At 40.0% G+C, this 18516-nt stretch overlaps 3 protein-coding genes across 3 annotated transcripts in view; 2 read left to right on the forward strand and 1 right to left on the reverse strand.

The window, feature by feature from the left end:
* The window catches only part of LOC125967100 (uncharacterized), a 187328-nt gene that overhangs the window by 107141 nt on the left and 61671 nt on the right, over positions 1–18516 (forward strand). The window lies entirely within an intron of this gene.
* Positions 1521–9859, forward strand: cdhr5a (cadherin-related family member 5a). The gene is made up of 14 exons (XM_049717790.1): positions 1521–1730; positions 2499–2671; positions 2735–2797; positions 2865–2954; positions 3040–3126; positions 3941–4045; positions 4125–4310; positions 4515–4605; positions 5179–5276; positions 5360–5566; positions 5875–5988; positions 6105–6171; positions 6456–6616; positions 8692–9859. Exons 1-14 carry the CDS (start codon positions 1652–1654, stop codon positions 9271–9273), a joined length of 2103 nt encoding a protein of 700 aa, XP_049573747.1. The 5' UTR covers positions 1521–1651; the 3' UTR covers positions 9274–9859.
* ctsd (cathepsin D) lies at positions 11260–17294 on the reverse strand. Its single transcript, XM_049717814.1, has 9 exons — positions 17126–17294; positions 16089–16248; positions 15115–15238; positions 14903–15021; positions 14628–14827; positions 12782–12904; positions 12377–12521; positions 12073–12171; positions 11260–11776 (listed from the first exon to the last, which is right to left on the reverse strand). Exons 1-9 carry the CDS (start codon positions 17185–17187, stop codon positions 11615–11617), a joined length of 1194 nt encoding a protein of 397 aa, XP_049573771.1. The 5' UTR covers positions 17188–17294; the 3' UTR covers positions 11260–11614.

Genomic DNA, 18516 nt, shown 5'->3' on the forward strand with positions numbered 1-18516 from the left:
TCTTTTGAAAAATTAATATGATGGGAGTGTGGTTGATTAATAACTAGGAGATGCAGCATATGCCTAATTACCGAGGGAGGATGTCTAGGATAGGATTGGAGCTATTGTGTAATTTAATAAATCCAACAAATACCTCTGACCGGCGTAAACAAAGATTCAATTCATTTACACAATCTTTACAAGAAAAGGTCCTCTTTATGTTCAAATTGAAGAACAAAAACCTTTTACAAATGAGGACTTGCTGATGATTTCTGGAAATTAGTGCTTTTGTCACTCCCATTTTTTTCTTGGTGCTTTTTTTTTTCTTTTTTACCCAGATTCCCCAGAGGGGAATTGTTGTCACTTTGTTTTTTCCTGTTGTTCATGCCGTCTGATAAATTCAGATTAGGGTGTACCCCGCCTATCTCCCAAAAACACACTCGTGACCCTCATGAGGATAACATTTCCACAGTTATCTTACCCCACTGATTCTGGACCTTCAATTCCTGTGTAATAGATGGACATTTAAGAAATGAACACAGTAATCATTCAAACACGAATTTGTGGAAAATGTTATCAAATGATACTAGACATTGAAAGATGTGGCAATTTTCAGCTTGTTCCCTCACGGGTTGCCATAACGAGTCATTTGCGATTTGTTTGGCACCATTTTTATGACTCCCTTCATGACATAACCCAAATTTTTTTTTTAATTTTGGTTCGGGACGGGCTGTGGCCAGGTATAGCTATACTCTACTTCGAGGTATGCACTCCTTGCAAGTGTTAAAACTAAGATGGCCGCCTCCTGTCAACAGAATTAATGGAATTAATAGAGTGTATGGAACCAGGGCAAGACTGCATTTTCCACTGTATTATTTTGAAGTTTGAAAGATCATTATAATTTTGTACATATAATCATCTCAACCTTCTACAACCTGATTCCTGACCTCGCATGAACAAACCACAGGTTAGTAGTACAGGGGTGTCAAACTATTTTTTTTTCGCGGGCCGCATTGTCGTCATAGCTTCTTTCGGAGGGCCATTGTGAATGTCAACCCAAATAAATGTATGAGCACCTCATATTATATACACTAAAAGCTACAAAACAAACTAACAAATAACTTGTTTTCAAATCAGACGAGTAAAAACTGGTCAAATATAAAAAAAAAATATATTATTAAAAGTGAAGACAATTTGCAATTCTAGTAATGACACGAATTTGATGCACAATTTGTCTTCACGGGCCATATAAAATGATGTGACGGGCCGTATCTGGCCCCCGGGCCTTGAGGTTGACACCTGTGGGTTAATAAATGCAGTGAAGCCCTGCTGAGACCTCTACCTGCCTTCAAATTGCACCTTGAGGAAGCAAGAATAAATGTTCCCCACTGTTAACGTTCCTCTTGTTGATTTCCCTGAATGCATCGGGACTGCCATTGCAAACAGAGCAGTTAAAACAGATGCAAGTATTTCTGTGGGAGGCTGTCAGGCCTCTGCTGGCATCCGTTTAATGCGATATGCGCCCGTAAGATGAAGTCACAAATGTCGCAACTGTAGTTGACTCCCACTCGCAAGGCAGCACAGACAGAGCATTATGTGGAGTACCAGCTGGTACCACGGGCTCCTCATCCTCCCTGTGTCTTCATTCTGTTAGTGCCCCACAAATCAGGACATGGATCAAAAATGGAAACGCCAACCTGTGACTGTCATCATCACCCTTTGTTTTTGTACTTTTGGTTCCGCTCAAAGACGTAAGTAGTGCTCTTATCTCTACTGAGGACTTCATTTGTTGCTGCTGACTGCAGGAGGATGTTGATCAGGCTGCTGAGACAGAGAGTCAGTGTTTGTAATTTTTGCAGTGCTGTCAATCATATTTGCCTTACAGGCATCTGAAAAGTCATTAACCAAACACAAAAATGGGAAAACCCTTTTTTTTTTTCTCAAACAGAGTTTAATTGTGGAAATGTACGTATCTGACCTGCATTTTACTGAAATCGGTCAAAAGTCCAAGTTTGAGTGTTCAAAATCAACAAGAAGAAATACATCGTTTGAGTGTCCAAGTCATAACTTTTTGTCTTGTTCTGTAAGTTGGAAAACAGTAGATATGGAAGTTTACAAAGACATATTTTTGGTATATGGTAAAAGTTGTAAGTTCATATTTATAACTTTCTTGTATCACTGTGAAATCTAACAAAGAATCATGCAACCCTCTTTGTTTTGGGAACTACAGTATGTTTAGGCCACAATGTTTTTAGTTAGGTTTTAGAACCTTCAGCATGCAGTGGAGTGTATTATCATTTTATCTTAAATGTAATATTACATTATAGTATTGGTTTATAGGATATAGGAGAACTATTTGGACAATAGATATTGTTATTATTTTGTCTTATATACGTACATATTATACTGTAGAAGTAGCATTAGCAACAATATTAATTAACTTAATTAATATGAACTAACTGTATCCAAACTAATAATGGTGTCACAAGGCCTTGATTGATTTTTCACACTTCTCTCAGTTTGTACAGTGCCTGCTGGGCCTGTGTCTGTCCCGGAGAACAGCACCGCTGACCTCCAAGTGGTAAAAATAAGCTCTGGTAGTGACGTAACACTGAATGTTGTGGTGAACCCTGAGGAAAAGTTTTACCTGAAAGGCAAAGCCCTGATGGTGAAGAAAGAACTGGATTATGAGGTAATCTATTGAGGGTTGCAATTTGCATTTTATTGCATATTACAATGGATGAATGTTTGCTAGGCTTTGCCCAGCAGAGCAGCTTTGGTGGTGTGGGTACAATGCAGCAGACCAGGCTCCAAATCTGTGAGTACAATATCATGTAATAAACTGACACACTTCATAAATGAATCATCATTTTGCTGTATTTAAGGTCAATGAGTCTGTTGAAGTACTGGTGGAAAATATAAATGATAACCCCCCAAACTTTGCTCAGAATAACTACGTACTGGAAGTAAATGAGGTGAGCCGTTGGACTTTCTTAACTTATCATTCATTCATCTCCCGTTGGATATGACTGTGAATTTTGGACTTTTTGACTTCCCCAGCTAACACCTGTCAATTCCAGTGTTGGACTGATAGAAGCCACTGATGCTGATTCTGAACCACTATTTTATCGCTTAGAGTCTACCATGGTAAGTAAGACTATATAGAAACTGAAGTAGAATTATCATGATCATGACAAGCAGTGACAGTAATGTTGTACAGTAAGCCCTCGTTTATTGCGGATAATTGGTTCCAAAAACCACCCGCGATAAGTGAAATCCGCGAAGTACGGTCACCAACAAGAAGTACTGGGCAGGCTACGAAGTTAGCGGAAAGATGCTAATTCGCGATCGTGCTATCACGAGAAAACGGACTTCTAAAGAAATGTAAACGAATATTCGGAGCAATACTACATTGTCCTGAAGGTTAGACACATGTTTCCTCAATTTAGAAGTTTTATTTTGACTTTCAAATGTTTTTTTTAACTTGGAAAAAAAATCCGCGATGTAATGAAGCCGCGATAAACGAAACGAGAAGTAGCGAGGGATCACTGTACATACAGAATCTTTGTAAAGATATCTGTTGAGGTTATCATATTTAGTTACAATTAGACATACATACGCCAGTAAGAAACAGGAGACCAAGAACATAACCAGAGCCAGTGTTTTTTTAAAGTTCCATTTCTCCCATGCCCTTCTTTATTGCATTCGACCTGGAAAAAGGCAGCTACAAGTCTCACAACACCTTGTATGATGTTCTTGTCAGTGTAAATTGTGACTGGCAGCGGCAGTCAGAAATAATCCATTGGGTTAGTTAGTGTTGCAAAGGATTTCACATATATATGAAGGGTTTCCTTTGAGTCGCAACAGTGGTATGTTATTTACTAGTATATCGTCATGTCGTGACCATTTCACTATGCCCCTTTGGTCTTAACCCAATGTTCATTACTGTCTGTTACATTAGGACAAATACTTTCGGCTGGACAACATCAACACTCCAAAATTACTTGTGAAAAGTGTTATAGACTACGATGTTGTTCAGAAAGTCTCATTGATTTTACACGTACAGGTAGGCTACAGTGAATTCTCCCAGCACAACTCCCAAGACTTGTAGCTCAAGTAATCTTTGTTGTCAAAAAACCTTACAGGACACATTTAATGGGTCAGCCTCCAATGAGCCCTTCTTCACATCCGTGGCCACCATCACAGTGCATATAAAGGATGTAGACAACCGGCCGCCCTGGTTTCAGCCTTGCTTAAGGACTAATTTAGGGCTTGCCAAATTGTGTGTGAGCACTGGTTATAGAGGCAAAGTCAATCTGACTGAGAAGGAGGTGAGTACACACCATGATGATATAGTACTTTCAAAGCCTCCAAATATAAAAGGTGCAAAGGTACAATCACACATGCATCTATCACCTTGTTTTCACAGTCTGTTGGGAATGATGTTGTACTTTGATTAATTTGATGCAGACACACGGAGGGCAATTAAAACAAAGACTCGCTATAGAATGAGAGAGCATGATTTGAATCCACAGGAAGGCCCGCTGACGCTGGAACCCGGCCCAGTTTTTGCAAAAGATGGAGACAAGAACAGGAGTGAACAGATCAGCTACCGGATTTTAAGAGGTACTCATTTGCTTGATTTATTGATGTTTTCTGATATAGGGCCACCACCTCTTACGCTTGAGACATGAATTCTTGATAGAGTACCATTGATCGAATCAATCTTACTAATATACTAGAAATTGAAGTCACTCAAAATTGCAACTTTTTTTGAGACGGATCTATTATGTTATAATGTTCACATTCACACACCACTACCACAGTTGATCTGTATTTTTGACATCACTATTTTGTACTAGTTCCAGCCAGGTCAGTAATAAGTGTGGTGCAAAACAACACTTTATGTGTTTGTTTGTGGTTTGTTTGGATTTTGAACTTTCCAAAACAAAATACCTTTGACTGAAATGAAGATGTGCTTATTTTATATTTACAAAAAATTACAGAGTGCATAGAGATGAAGACCATGGCGCACATTACGCCACGACTTCCTCCTCCTTCCTCATTATTGCAAATATCCCAAAAGACAGTTCGTCATGAAGTCATAAATACACAATGATTTTTGTTTATAAAGGCTGTAGTTGATACTCAAGGTGGATTAATCCTTTATAAATTATTTACATTTTCTTGCCAATGCAGGGAATGATGGAAATCTATTCCAGATAGATGAAGATACAGGAAATATCAGCATGACGAAAGCTGCCGATATTGTGGGCCCGATAACTCTCACAGTTATGGTAACACAACATCACACTGGACTGTTGTTTTTCATTTTGTTATTCACATTTTTTTTATTTGTTTCCAATTCCAATGCACTCAGGCATCACAAGTGACCAACAGGGATCAGTTTGCTGTGACACAGGTGACCTTTGATGTGACCAAGAAGAGCAGAAACCCTCCACACTTTGAAAAGGAGCGTTACGAGGGCTTTATTTACAGCAATTCTATACCTGAAAGCATGATTCTCAGAGACCGCAGTAGCAACAGACCCTTTAGGGTCCGAGCTCGAGATGAAGACTTTGCCGGTGTAAGTTCTTCAGTTTTGATGGAGGAGAGGCCATTAGGTGGCAAGTTTTGGTTTTAATTGACTATTATTTTCAATCTTTTTAGCCAATTAGCAGAAGAGTATTTAGAAACACTTGATAAAATACAAAGCTATGACTTGATGTTCAATATTTCTGCTGTTACCATAACATCGACACCAGCCTGCCCTGAGTTGTCAAGAGAGGCTCCTCAACCGACCAAATCAGTTTGATGCTATCTGAAATGACCCTGCACTTAACTGTATTGAAATACAGTAACATTTGACTTGTGAAATGATTATCTGTATTTCAGGGTGTGAATCCGGATGTAAAATATGAGGTGCAGTACAGCAGTTACGTCAACGTGACCTCAGATGGTTTTGTGATTCTGAAGAGAGTTGTCAAAACAGAATCGTTTGTTTTACAGGTGAGCATCAAGGTAACAAGCACAGCAACAATAAATGCCAACATATTTTGACTTCTAAATTGTTGGTGGTTTATCCCCTCTCTCCCCACCCCTCCCCTCCCCTCTCTTAAAATCAGCTTAGAGCAGTGGACACAACAACAGGAGAATTTGGTACAGCCGCCCTCTCTGTTCAAGTTATACCTGGTAGGAGAATCACTTTACAGTCTACCGCCTCTAATTCACAGTCACGAGAAATCTGACAAGGACTTGAATATGTAGGCAATAGAGGGGAATAAAATACAATTAGAAAGTATCTAGACAGCCTCTGCTAACATGTAAAATACAGTACTGCAATTGCTTACGCAAATTGCCTTAGCACCTGCGGACTTGAAGGAAAATTTATGATTTGAGCATTTTAAAAAAACGGTGAATAAAATGGATGTACATGCAGACTTGATTTTTACATATAATTGTCATAATCTCTGCAGCTGATGCCATGCCGTCCCCTTCAAATGTTGGCTATCGTGCGGGTGACATGGCACTCCTCGGGCTGGTTATGGCGGCTTTGCTGGTCCTCTCCCTTATTGTTATTGGCTTCTTGATTTCCCGTCTATGGAAGGGGCACTCCAGCGGTGATAAAATATGTGAGGTCAGTGTTTCTAGCTGTAAACGCTCATATAGTAAAGAAATACACACATTAATGACAGAACACACATGCATATTTTATATATTCACCGTATTGGCCCGAATATAAGACGACCCTGATTATAAGACGGCCCCCTCTTTTTCAAGACTCAAGTTTGAAAAAATACTTTTTGAAGACCAAATTTAATTTTCATACAGAAAATAATTACAGTACACTCTCTGATGAAGGCGGAAGTTACTGCCGAAACTGTCAGAAAAAGCTACTAAGGTAAGACCTTGCAACTTATCTGAACAATGTCTGAATGGCAATTACAGTACATCTGAAACAAATGATTATAACAATATATTCAAGAGAAAAAACATGTTATTTTGCCTCATTCAAATCATACAAAAACTGTCTATCACATCTTAATATCTGAACATTTAAATATGTAAACTAAAGTGCAATCACATTTGTAAATGAATGGCTTCTGGTTTTTGAAATGTAAATAAACCTACTGTTTCTGTTGCGGAGCCTGAGGACTGTATAGGGGGTTGGCTCGGATGGTTATGCTCTTTTCGCCCGTGTCGGTCAGAACACGGGAGGGAAGACATGGTTCAGTTTTGATTGCTTGACTGAATTATTGGCCAAAAAAGTAACAGGTACTGTGGCTCATTGGGGCATACAGGCAAACTGGCAAAAAGGTATAGGCACATGTTTGGTCGTAAGGATGTGAGAGCAGGTGTGTGTAGTGTACATGGGTGAGTCTTTGGGTGTGTGAATGTGATTCTTGTGGGTGTGATTCTTGGTGAAGTGTGTGAAGGGTGTATGTGGTTCGTGGGGTGTGTATGTGTGGTTCTGCAACAGACAGAAATACAGCACGTAAGTCAATGCTCACACCAAACATAAGTCATTGAAACAACAAAATATATTTGCTGGCGACCGTTAGTTGCCGTGGCGCTGCATAACGGCTACTCGTACGATGCGAGGAAAACTTAAAGGAGCGCGCCGAAGCTATTAATCAAACGGCGCACACACAAAACAAACAGCGTTCAGAAAAACGGCACAACAGTAGACAGTAGTGACAATGAAATGTATATGCTCATTTTGTGTCAAAGACGCACACAATCACAGCAACACAGTCGATACCAGCAACTTTTAACTTACCACAAGCTCCAACAATCGCGATACGCTGATGTAACTCACGCGAGACTTAAGGCGCGGTGACATAACTGTCCAACATTTTAACTTCAACATAGGAACCTTTCTAACTCTTTCTCCATTTTCTGTTATCGCTTCTCTTATTTTCTTCTCTTTTCTTTCTTATCGCTATTTTTTATTTTTCTTCTTCGTGCTACCGCTATTTTTATTTTTATTCTTCGTGACAGGGGTTTGCTTTGGCCTGGGGAGTTAAGTTCAGCAATCGCTTTAAAGATATCTGGCGCCATCTCGCGTTGTGAATGGGTATAATGTCTAGACCCCAAACGTAAGACGACCTCCACTTTTTTAGGCTTATTTCAATGCAAAAATCACCGTCTTATATTCGGGTCAATGGTAGTTCATGGTTCCGTTTGTCCAAGCAAATTCTTTGGATTTCTTGTCGACAGTGAAATACACAAACAGCAAACGTCTCTTCAAAATAGAAAATTTGGAACATTATTTATATATACATTATATATGCCTCCCCCATAATTGTTAAAACATTTTTCACAGCCATAAGTTATTCATGTTAGAAGGCAGACTACAATTTAAATTTTTATAAGCATGTTATTTACTTTAAAATGTAAAGAGGCTTTTCATGGAAACAGAAAAGGCACGCAGCGATAGCAACTGATTGTATGATTATTGCTACTACAGTTATTAATTCTGTCATTATTGGCCAGATGCATTTCATTATATTCATAAGCCAGATATTGAAGAGATGCTTTTATGTAGTTATTAAAAAAAAAATCACATTCCCCATGAATTTTCATCAAGAAGCACACACCAGGAATTTGTTGAAATATGCTAACATGATGACACCATCTTTATACAGTGAATGAACAGAAAGTCTCTGAAGCCATAATCACATCACTTTCTAATCTCTGCACTGGTTCTAGTGCTTGGACTGTCTGAAGTCTGAGCAGCCAAACAGGGGCCGCAGAGACTCCCTGCAGTACACCAATGATGGCTTTCAGAATGAGGCTGACGGAAGCCGTGGCCGCTGGAGGAAGGCCCTTCCCAGGCGGAGCACCTTCCCCGGGGGCCAAGTCATGCCATTGGGGAGACGCAACCGCCACTGTTCCTCCTGCGGTGTCTTTACTAACCACGCCCCCAAAGGGAGTCCCTCAGTAAGACCCTCCAGGAGAGGGAGAGGAGATGGAGATGATTACAGCTCAAGGGCCATGCTGGCCAAGCAGAGGAGGAAGGAGGGGCAGAAAACTGTATGGTTCAAGGAGATCGAGGACTCCTCAGACATTGAGGTGGAGATTATCCCGGACACGGTGGGCCGGGTGGAGGAGGAGACGCAGGAGGAGCTGGAAGGGGAGTTGGTGATGGAGGGAGTAGTCAAAGACCCTGCTGCCTCATGCAAAAAATCTAATGATGGGCAGGAAAACCACAGCACGGAGCCTAGAGCAGAGCAGGACAATGGTAGCGCCGCATCGGAACAGGAGAAGGAAACAAACGAGCGGGATGGCTGACAGGACGTCTGGCTCAAGTCAGTATTACTTTTGGACACTGTCTGCAGCCAAGGTCTGAACAGTCCAGTCCATGAAGACTCAACACGTGGATATAAAATATTGGTTTGATTAGCACAAGCTGCTCAAATATCATTCTTTCTTATGATGATGACTCAAGATTATACTTTAAAGCTCAAACGTCAGTCTTGTGAAGAGTTGGATAGGTTTTAACATTTTCCAAGTAAACTAAACTGCAACATCAGTCAATATGATGGAGCAAAAAGAAAAAGACAATCAGAAAAAAAGGTCTTTCCTATAATACATGCAGTTTTAGAGTAGTTACTGCTGCATTACAAATATTGAAAATGTGCACAATTGCAGTGGTTTTTTTTATCTTAACAAATATGACAGCTTTTATGACTGAAATTCACAAATGTAGTATTCAAGTGTGTCAGTGAACACACCCCAGAGAACATACTGTTGCTACATTGTGTGTTTGTTTTATTATTAATTCACTATGTAGCTTTGAGGTAATGGAAATGGAACAAGACTTCTTAATATCTGTAGGATTTTAATAAAGAAAAAAATTCAAGAAACCTTAAAAATATCTTTTCTACTAATCCTCGTCAACTAATTCTCCTGAGTACATGTTTGTTTCTGCGCATTTGAACATTGCTGTGAACACATTAGGAATAAAATATAGTGTTTTTTAGACAAAATATCACCTCGGTCCAAATTGTTTTGGATCATGCACTGCAGTCAAATCTAAGAACCAGAGATGGGACCAAGTCACACATGTGCAAGTCTCAAGTATGTCTCAAGTCTTAACCTTCAAGTCTCAAGTAAGTCCCAAGTCATTTTTTTTCTTGGGCAAGTCAAGTCAAGTCAAGTCAAGTCAAGTCCTTAAATAGGTCAAGTCAAGTCCAAGTCAAGTCCTTAAATAGGTCAAGTTAAGTCCAAGTCAAGTCACCTTATTATTGCAAATTTACCCGCAGAATCTGATCTGCGAAAAGACAAGATATTAGTAACTTTAAGTAACCATCATTGTCCAATGTGTCTAACCTGTTTAAAAAATATGACAATAATTTGGATTTGCACTGTAATTACTGATATTCAGTAAAATACACCATGGAATCAAACAAAAAGAAATTACCTAATACAATGATTTATTGACCGCTCAATCTAAACAAATGAACGTCTGCCGACAGTGTCTGACACATTTGAGTAGCACATTTTACTTTGCAGAATGGCTCTTCAAATGACGGACAAAGTTTGAAGTTGTTGTCTCGCTGTCCGAAATGTTTTTGTTGCATATCTCGCACTGTGCTGTCCGTCTTTTGCCGTCATAAAAGTAATTACGATAGCCGAAGGTGATGACTCGCGGTACCGCTCCCGCTGACATGTTTGCGCATGTACGATATAAAGGGGCGTGATTCTCCAATTAACACGTTCGGTAGGTAGAGAGGGCACGACTGATTAATTGACAGGGTAGTGATACAATCATGACAACGCCATTCTCAGCCTGCGCTCCTACTGTGTTATCGATATTATTTTTTTAAATGTATTAATTTTATATTCAAACTGAAAACATAAACTAAATAACACTGAAGTCATTCAAGTCATTGTGTCTCAAGTCAAGTCTCGAGTCTTTAACTTCCAAGTCGAGTCTCAAGTTTTTTCATTTTTTGTCAAGTCAAGTCAAGTCACAAGTCATCAAAACAGCGACTCGAGTCCAAGTCACAGTGACTCGAGTCCCCATCTCTGCTAAGAAGCTTGAAACACTCCAATGGGTTCACATTTGGTATTAAACTATTCAATTGTACGTTTTTTTTCTTTTCTTTTTAGATCTTCAACAATCCCATGCAGGGCGAAATTGTAGCCCAACAAGACATACAAACTACATACAAAAATTCTGAAATAACTTTCACAAGAGAACTGTCCTCTTGTAGCCCTGACTACATGCAAAACCTCTGAAATAACTTTAACAGAAAGAACTGTACCCTCATGACAATTTTAATTGTGTTTATTGAGGCATTAAGGCCAATTGCAAAAGAGGTACATCAGTCAGTAGTCAAAGCTCACCTTCCTCTAAAATTCCATTCAATTAAAATTTGTTTAAAACAAGTCCCTGATGAAAATGAAAACCAGCTCAAACACGTCCACCTGCTTTAGCTGCATGCAGTACCTCTAAAACCAGACTGAAATCTTCTTCCGTGGAGTGCATGTCAGCTCTACACAAAATCTATTGCTAAATAGTTTGATTGCGAAGCAGCAAAAGTTGTGTAGCCCAGAAAAATGCCTTTGTGTGATTTATTGTTTTAACACTGTACTGCTCTGCATATATTTTATTCTTATTTTGTACTTATTTGGATTTCGCAAAGCCAACCCTGTTGTTCTCTCGATCAAACACGGTGTAGTACTGGCCGATGAAGACGTCTCCCAGAATCCACAGGGGACCTGCTGGGGGAGGGATGTCCAGACCCATGAAGCCACTCAGACAAATGGTCTTTCCACCTTGGCTCTCCTGCAATTTAGAAAGTGGCACAGTCAGGGTGTACTTATGTTTTGGTATTTTAAAATGAATACGTCAGAATCTAAAAGTTGGCAGAGAGCTTGTAACAGGAACGAGAAAAGCAAAACAAGTGTAATCTCTCTGAATAACAAAGCTGCCCCCTCATGACTTGGTCAAATGAAACAAAGGCTATAACTGTTAGTTTTTTGGTGATGTAACCATTATTCAGTGTTGTATTGTTGTTGCGCAGTAGAGCATATCTCTGTTGCCCCCTGCTGGACAACAAAAGCACATGCACAGGTTCTCACCTTGAGGACATATTGGTCTCCAGTCAGCTTGTAAGACTGGCCACCCACATTGAAAGTGATGACAGGTAGTGAAGGGATCTTATCACAGTTGATCATGTACTGAAACAGAAATAGAAAAGCTTTACACTTTTCATGCACAAACCAGTTCATCTGTGTTAAAATATAGACTGACATTTGTACATCATGATTTCATAATCATACTTGGAAATTAAATTTCACAAAATGACTGGAATTAATCGCTCAGAATATAAATTGGATGCATTTAAATTTCAAAGGACGAGTGAAGCCTGAGCTTCAATCTCACCTCTCCCTGGATGAGCGGAGTGGCTCCGATGGCTTTCTGAAGTGCTCTGACCTCCGCAGCGGGGCCAGTGATCAGAGACGTGCCAGTGTCCACGATAGCTTCACAGCCACTTTTGCATAAACTCAGCTGGCTGCCCACTTGCAAGCTGAAATGCACACATTAGTAAGTAACATCCAACAAAGTCTACAATGAAGCAAACTGACATGGGGGATGAAGCCCATGCAAGCACGGGGAGAACATGCCACAGTGCCACCCAATAAATAACCAGAGTAATTAAATAATTTACTCTGCTTAGTGAGATCACAGCAGTGATTAGACTTTACAGTTATTGACCATTACACTACCTTCCAAGAAGTCACATTAATCTGCTGAAAGCAAAACAACTTTCGCCGTGAGAGAACTCACGAGTCCATGTGGATCTGCCAGTACGCTTGGCGGGTGACGTTGACATAGCTGAATTCACCAGTGTAGTATTTAGGGTCTGTCCCTCCCAGCAGCAGCTCGCCACCGGGCTGAGTGTCAGGGTTCCTAAAGCAGAGAAAGATGTAAATAAACAAATACCTTCTTGTAGGCCTCGCAGTCATTATTAGTACTATTTAGGTCAACGATTACAACGAGGATTATGTCACACATAATAAACAAGTTAACTCTAGAGACTTGATGGCCATGTAGCTTCAAGACCGCAAGGCAACCTCGATTGCCAGAGATGTGAGTCACCCGGCTCACTCTTTGTTTGACCTTCTGCCCTCTGGGAAGAGGTACAGGAGCCTGCGCTCCCGCACCACCAGACTTGCCAACAGCTTCTTTCCCCAGGCTGTTAGGGCCCTGAACTCGCTACCCCCTTCTGTGTAGCGTGTGGCGCTGTTGCGCTATTTTCGGGAATGTCTGCTGTACGCGCACTTGCTCCTTTTTTTTTTTCTGCTCCTCTTATTTATTTATTTATTGTTGTGTTATTTATTCATTATTTATTCAGCACGCTTTTGTTATACTTGTTACTTGTTTGTCTGTTGTGAGCCATGTCTTGTCACCGTGGGATAGGGGGGAACGAAATTTCGGTTTCTTTGTGTGTCTTTGGCATGTGGAGAAATTGACAATAAAGCTGACTTTGACTTTAACTTTGAAGACAAGGCTTGAGCCAGGTGCAAGAAAATTTACAACCATTTACCAAGTCATATTTTTTTTTTTTTTTAAATACTTGTTTTGAATGTGTTTTTGTTCACCACACATTCCTTAAGAAAAAGGCTTTCATCTGGATTCTTCATAACACACAAAAGATTAATAATTATAATCACACTATACTATTTTTTAGCCCTTGTTGAAATTAGCCTGTTTGGGAGTAGTCCTGTCAAGAGAAAGGACATCACGAAATGTAGTAGACAATTGTCAGAAATGTTCACCATAAATCCCCAGTATTAGTGCAGTTCAAAATGTGATATCTGTCATTGTGGACAAATAGGTGACTTAAATCTTATCTCCGGTCATTTTTTATGCTACTTTATGTCTGTACGGCAACCTTGAGAGCTTTGAAAGGCGCCTTATAAATAAAATGTATTATTATTATTATTATTAAAAAAAAACTAAAAAAAAACAATAAAGACACAGCCTGGACATAATTAGAATTTCTTAATTGTTGAATATGATTGTCATTGTACAATGTTTTGCAACAAAAAGTATGAAGCAGTTTAAAAATTAAACAAGCTGTTGTTCAGAAATGCTGTCTATCCATAACTTATAACTTATTTAATACTTTTAAATTATACATGCTTGTGAATAAAAAATAAAAATAAAATTACAAATAGGAGCACAGATCGTCACAAGCGTGGATGTGTATACTTCACTTGCAAAATGTACAGTCTGAATAGGAACCCCACCAAACAAAAAAAATGAACTCCTCTTTTGGTCCGGACCAAACAAGCGGACTAAAGGACTTTTCTGGTCTGAATACACCCTTAGAAACAATTGGCTGCATTTTGCTGGCTTCCTACCCGGTTACGTACTTATCGTAAGCCTATGTGAGTGGGTGACACCATCACGCTGGTGTGCGTGGCCAACTCTTCCACTCCCACATAGTGAGTCACAAGTTAAAAAGACACACTTTAGAACTGAAACTTGGTAGCGTTTGATTTCACATGAATCTGCAACATTTTTTCCCTTATTTGATTATAATTTCTTGCATGAGAGAAAACACAGTCATTTTAACAGGGTTATGTTCCCTATGTCTTCAGTAAAATACCACCACTATGTTTCTCACCTGTTAAGGTAGAAGGAGAACACATTCTTCTCAACCTTTTTCTGGCTCATGATGTTATCAAAGACTGGCGCCACAGCATCCACAGAGATGCGCGGATAGGCCATGCCAAGGATCCCATCAAATTTGGCAGCAATAAAAGCCACGCCGGGCTGCTTTATGGCTTCCCCAAAGAGCTGATTCTCCACAGATAGGTCTCCAATCTAGAAAACGGAATGACCATATAAACGCAATGATTCAGTTTTTTCTTTTTAAGGATCATTTACTGTTAATCTTACAGTGCACGTGTCCTGACTGAGGTAGCCTGACAAACTGCCGCTTCCGTACTGGATTGCAAAGGAGGTGCCATTCTTCACATACGTGCTGGACTTGGCAGAGTTATATTTGTGGTGAAGCACTACAAAACATTAAAAAAAAAAAAAAGTTAATGAATGTGATTTTATAGCCTGACTCTAAGAGCTGCTATTTTATAATATCAAAAATGACTTACAGCAAGCGATGTCAAGAAGGGAGCAGTGGATGGACGGAACCCACAAGTTGGATGAACCAGTGTCAAAGACGACGGTGAAGGGCTGAGGTGGGGTGCCCAGGCCAATATCACCGTAATACTGGGCCTGATGACAACATACGCTTGAGTATAAAACCACAGAAAAATCTTGGGTGCTTGTATGATGAAATGGTCTAAATAGAAATCATTGTCCGGCTAATTGACTAGAAATGTACTTTGAAAGATTACCAACAAATCCAACACTAAATGTAGGTCAGTCTGTTCTATTCTCTTCAGTAGTATGAGATGCTGACAGGCTTGGCATCTATGACTGTTAAGAGTTCAAAAAGTCCAAGGCATGTTCTCCTAGAAACTCCTTACTTGACACAAATGCCTGTTTCATGTGACAGAAAGACTCTTATTTCAAAATGGCATTGCGAAATAGTGATTTTTATGTCAACTAAGTGAGAAATCTTAATTTCCACTTCCTATATTGGTTAGTTCATAGGTTCTCAAAAAATAAAAGAGCCCTACTGTGATGTCTTTGATAAGAATGTCACCATGGGGCTTAAATCTTTGATCCAAGAGTCATCCCTAAAAGGTTTAGACAATTAATTCAATCAGTTGAGACTGTTCTCAATCATTCTTTTGTTTAATAACAATGCTGAGTGTAAAATGTATTAGGATTAAGGTGATGGAGAATGTGGACAGTTAAGAGACAGTACTGGGAAGAAGTGTGAAGAAATCAGAACAAACTACTCAGTGACAGATCATGTGCAAAAACTTCCCCTTTTTGTGACCAACATCTTTACCCATTTTAGCTTTTACTGATGGGACCAAAAAGGCAAGACAATAATTATTATATATAGCTTAGAATTTTTTTTCACACAAAGAACACCTTTCCTAGTGGTGGTTCCACAGCTTCAGTTTTAGCAAACATTGCATAAAGGAAAAGTGTTTATGAGAGGAACGCCTACATCAAGGTAGTTCTTTAGGGTCTCGGGAGTGGGTCCACTACTTGAGGGAAAGCCAAAGTTGTACTTGAGGGAGTGCTTGCCGGCCGCCACCAGGTCCTCTACATTTTTCCCGGAGTCGGTCAACTCACGCCTGATGGAGCGGAATTTCTTCAAGGGAATTCTGCATCATAGGACAATAAAAAAACAAAAAACAACAGAGTTGATTTTGTAGTCTGGCACCAAAACAAATGGAAACTAAAATGTAAATAAAAATAAACCCATCTGTGAAAGCAGGCGCCACAGTAAATACTTTTAAAAGCTTGCAAGTAACGTTATGACCTACTGACCCACTACACGACAATGCAATGCAGGAAGCTCTTACAGTTTATGACATTTCGAGGTTATAAATTGTTGAGAATAAGCAGTCAAAAAAGCCTGTACTAATTATTTCGCATTTGGCTATTTTATATTAACAGCTTAAAAGTGATTTATATGCAATAATTTCCTGTTAATGTGACGTTACTATTGTGTAAGAATAGGTTAGTGATAGATTACAACTTGCTTACAAATTCCCATCCGGATGTGAGTGGCAAAGCACGGTTAGTTACTCAAGTATTGCGTATTATGCTAAGGAACTGTACTGTAATATATTTTTTTAAAAATCATTTATTTATCATGGATTGTATTGATTGTTTTTTTGTTATATTGTTTAGTGCATTTATTTATAGCGATCCATATCCATTTGCGCACAGAGCAGACTCTTCTGAATCATAACAGCCTGCTCTGCGCATTAGTCAACAAGAGCTTTTTGACTGCAAGAACACGGGCTCTTTAACCTATACTTGCTTTTCATCCATCGCCACTCACAAATACTTTTTACCACCCTCTCCCACATCTAAAATAAATGAATAAATAAATCACCGAGTATGTGTGCAACACATGCCAATTTGTCCCCTGTGCGTTTCGAAGAACCATAGCTAACCAAAAGGCTAATTCGAATGAGTGATTTTTTTAAAATTTACTTCGAATGTTTATGTCAACACAATTGATTTTCTTACCTAACAATCGCGTCACTCGTCAGAGCTAACGTAGACAAAAGAAGCAGATAAAAACTCTTCATCGTAGCGGTTTGAAAGTCTCAAAATCGGAAATACAATGACTGAGCGTTTTGACGCTTTAGTAAGCAACACGCGATCAGATGAACGAATCATGTGACGCGCGTGCTACGTTTAAGGTCCACAAGACAATGGGAACATCCACAACTCAATAAAAACGTTTACGTCGCCTTATTAGGCAACATTGATAACGAGTAAATTGTTAATACAGTTTTGAAAAATCGTTGATGCAGTCAACAATATGAAATGATGCCGTAAACCTCCTTAATCCAACAATCGCTAACCTGATTTACGCAAACTCTGCCTCTCTGTTGGCCTTACATTGTCAATAAAAATAGGGAAATTAGATTATATATTTTAATAGGGCGCAAAGAAAAAAAAGTTTTCTTAAGAGGGTTTTGTGGGCCGGAGGGTGTGTTCCAATTACAAGGGAATCACACTCCTCAGCCTCCCTGGTAAGGTCCTGGCCGTGGAACAGTGGACCAGCTCTACACCCTCGGCAGGATCCTCGAGGGTGCATGGGAGTTCGCCCAACCAGTCCACATGTGTTTTGTGGACTTGGAGAAGGCATTCGACCGTGTCCCTCGGGAGGTTCTGTGGAGGGTGCTTCGGGAGTACGGGGTGCCGAGCCAACTGATAAGGGCGGTTCGGTCCCTGTATCACCGATGCCAGAATCTGGTCCGCATTTCCGGCAGTAAGTCGGATTTGTTCCCAGTGAGGGTTGGACTCTGCCAAGGCTGCCCTTTGTCACCGATTCTGTTCATAATTTTTATGGACAGAATTTCTAGGTGCAGCCGAGGCGTTGAGGGGGTCCGGTTTGGGGACCTCAGCATCGCGTCTCTGCTTTTTGCAGATGACGTGGTGCTGTTGGCTTCTTCAGGCCGTGATCTACAGTTCTCGCTGGAACGGTTCGCAGCCGAGTGTGAAGCGGTCGGGATGAGGGTCAGCACCTCCAAATCCGAGTCCATGGTCCTCGATCGGAAAAGGGTGGAATGCCCTCTCCGGATCGGGGATGAGATCCTGCCCCAAGTGGAGGAGTTCAAGTATCTTGGAGTCTTCAAAGTCAAAGTCAAAGTCAGCTTTATTGTCAATTTCTCCACATGCCAAAGACACACAAAGAAACCGAAATTTCGTTCCCCCCTATCCCACGGTGACAAGACATGGCTCACAACACACAAACAAGTAAACAAGTATAACAAAAGCGTGCTGAATAAATAATGAATAAATAACACAACAATAAATAAATAAATAAGAGGAGCAGAAAAAAAAGGAGCAAGTGCGCGTACAGCAGACATTCCCGAAAATAGCGCAACAGTGCCACACGCTACGCAGAA

This window comes from Syngnathus scovelli, chromosome 4 (assembly GCF_024217435.2).
Source record: "Syngnathus scovelli strain Florida chromosome 4, RoL_Ssco_1.2, whole genome shotgun sequence".
Lineage (NCBI taxonomy): Eukaryota > Metazoa > Chordata > Actinopteri > Syngnathiformes > Syngnathidae > Syngnathus > Syngnathus scovelli.

Bases quoted from the DNA above. Each gene is read 5' to 3' on its own strand.
- cdhr5a (XM_049717790.1), top strand. From the start codon at position 1,652: ATGGATCAAAAATGGAAACGCCAACCTGTGACTGTCATCATCACCCTT. The intron at 2,955-3,039 runs GTGAGCCGTTGG...TGACTTCCCCAG, and splicing joins ACGTACTGGAAGTAAATGAG to CTAACACCTGTCAATTCCAG. The intron at 4,606-5,178 runs GTACTCATTTGC...TTGCCAATGCAG, and splicing joins CAGCTACCGGATTTTAAGAG to GGAATGATGGAAATCTATTC.
- ctsd (XM_049717814.1), bottom strand. From the start codon at position 17,187: ATGAAGAGTTTTTATCTGCTTCTTTTGTCTACGTTAGCTCTGACGAGT. The intron at 16,249-17,125 runs GTAAGAAAATCA...CCTATGATGCAG, and splicing joins ACGAGTGACGCGATTGTTAG to AATTCCCTTGAAGAAATTCC. The intron at 14,828-14,902 runs GTAAGATTAACA...TCCGTTTTCTAG, and splicing joins TCAGTCAGGACACGTGCACT to ATTGGAGACCTATCTGTGGA.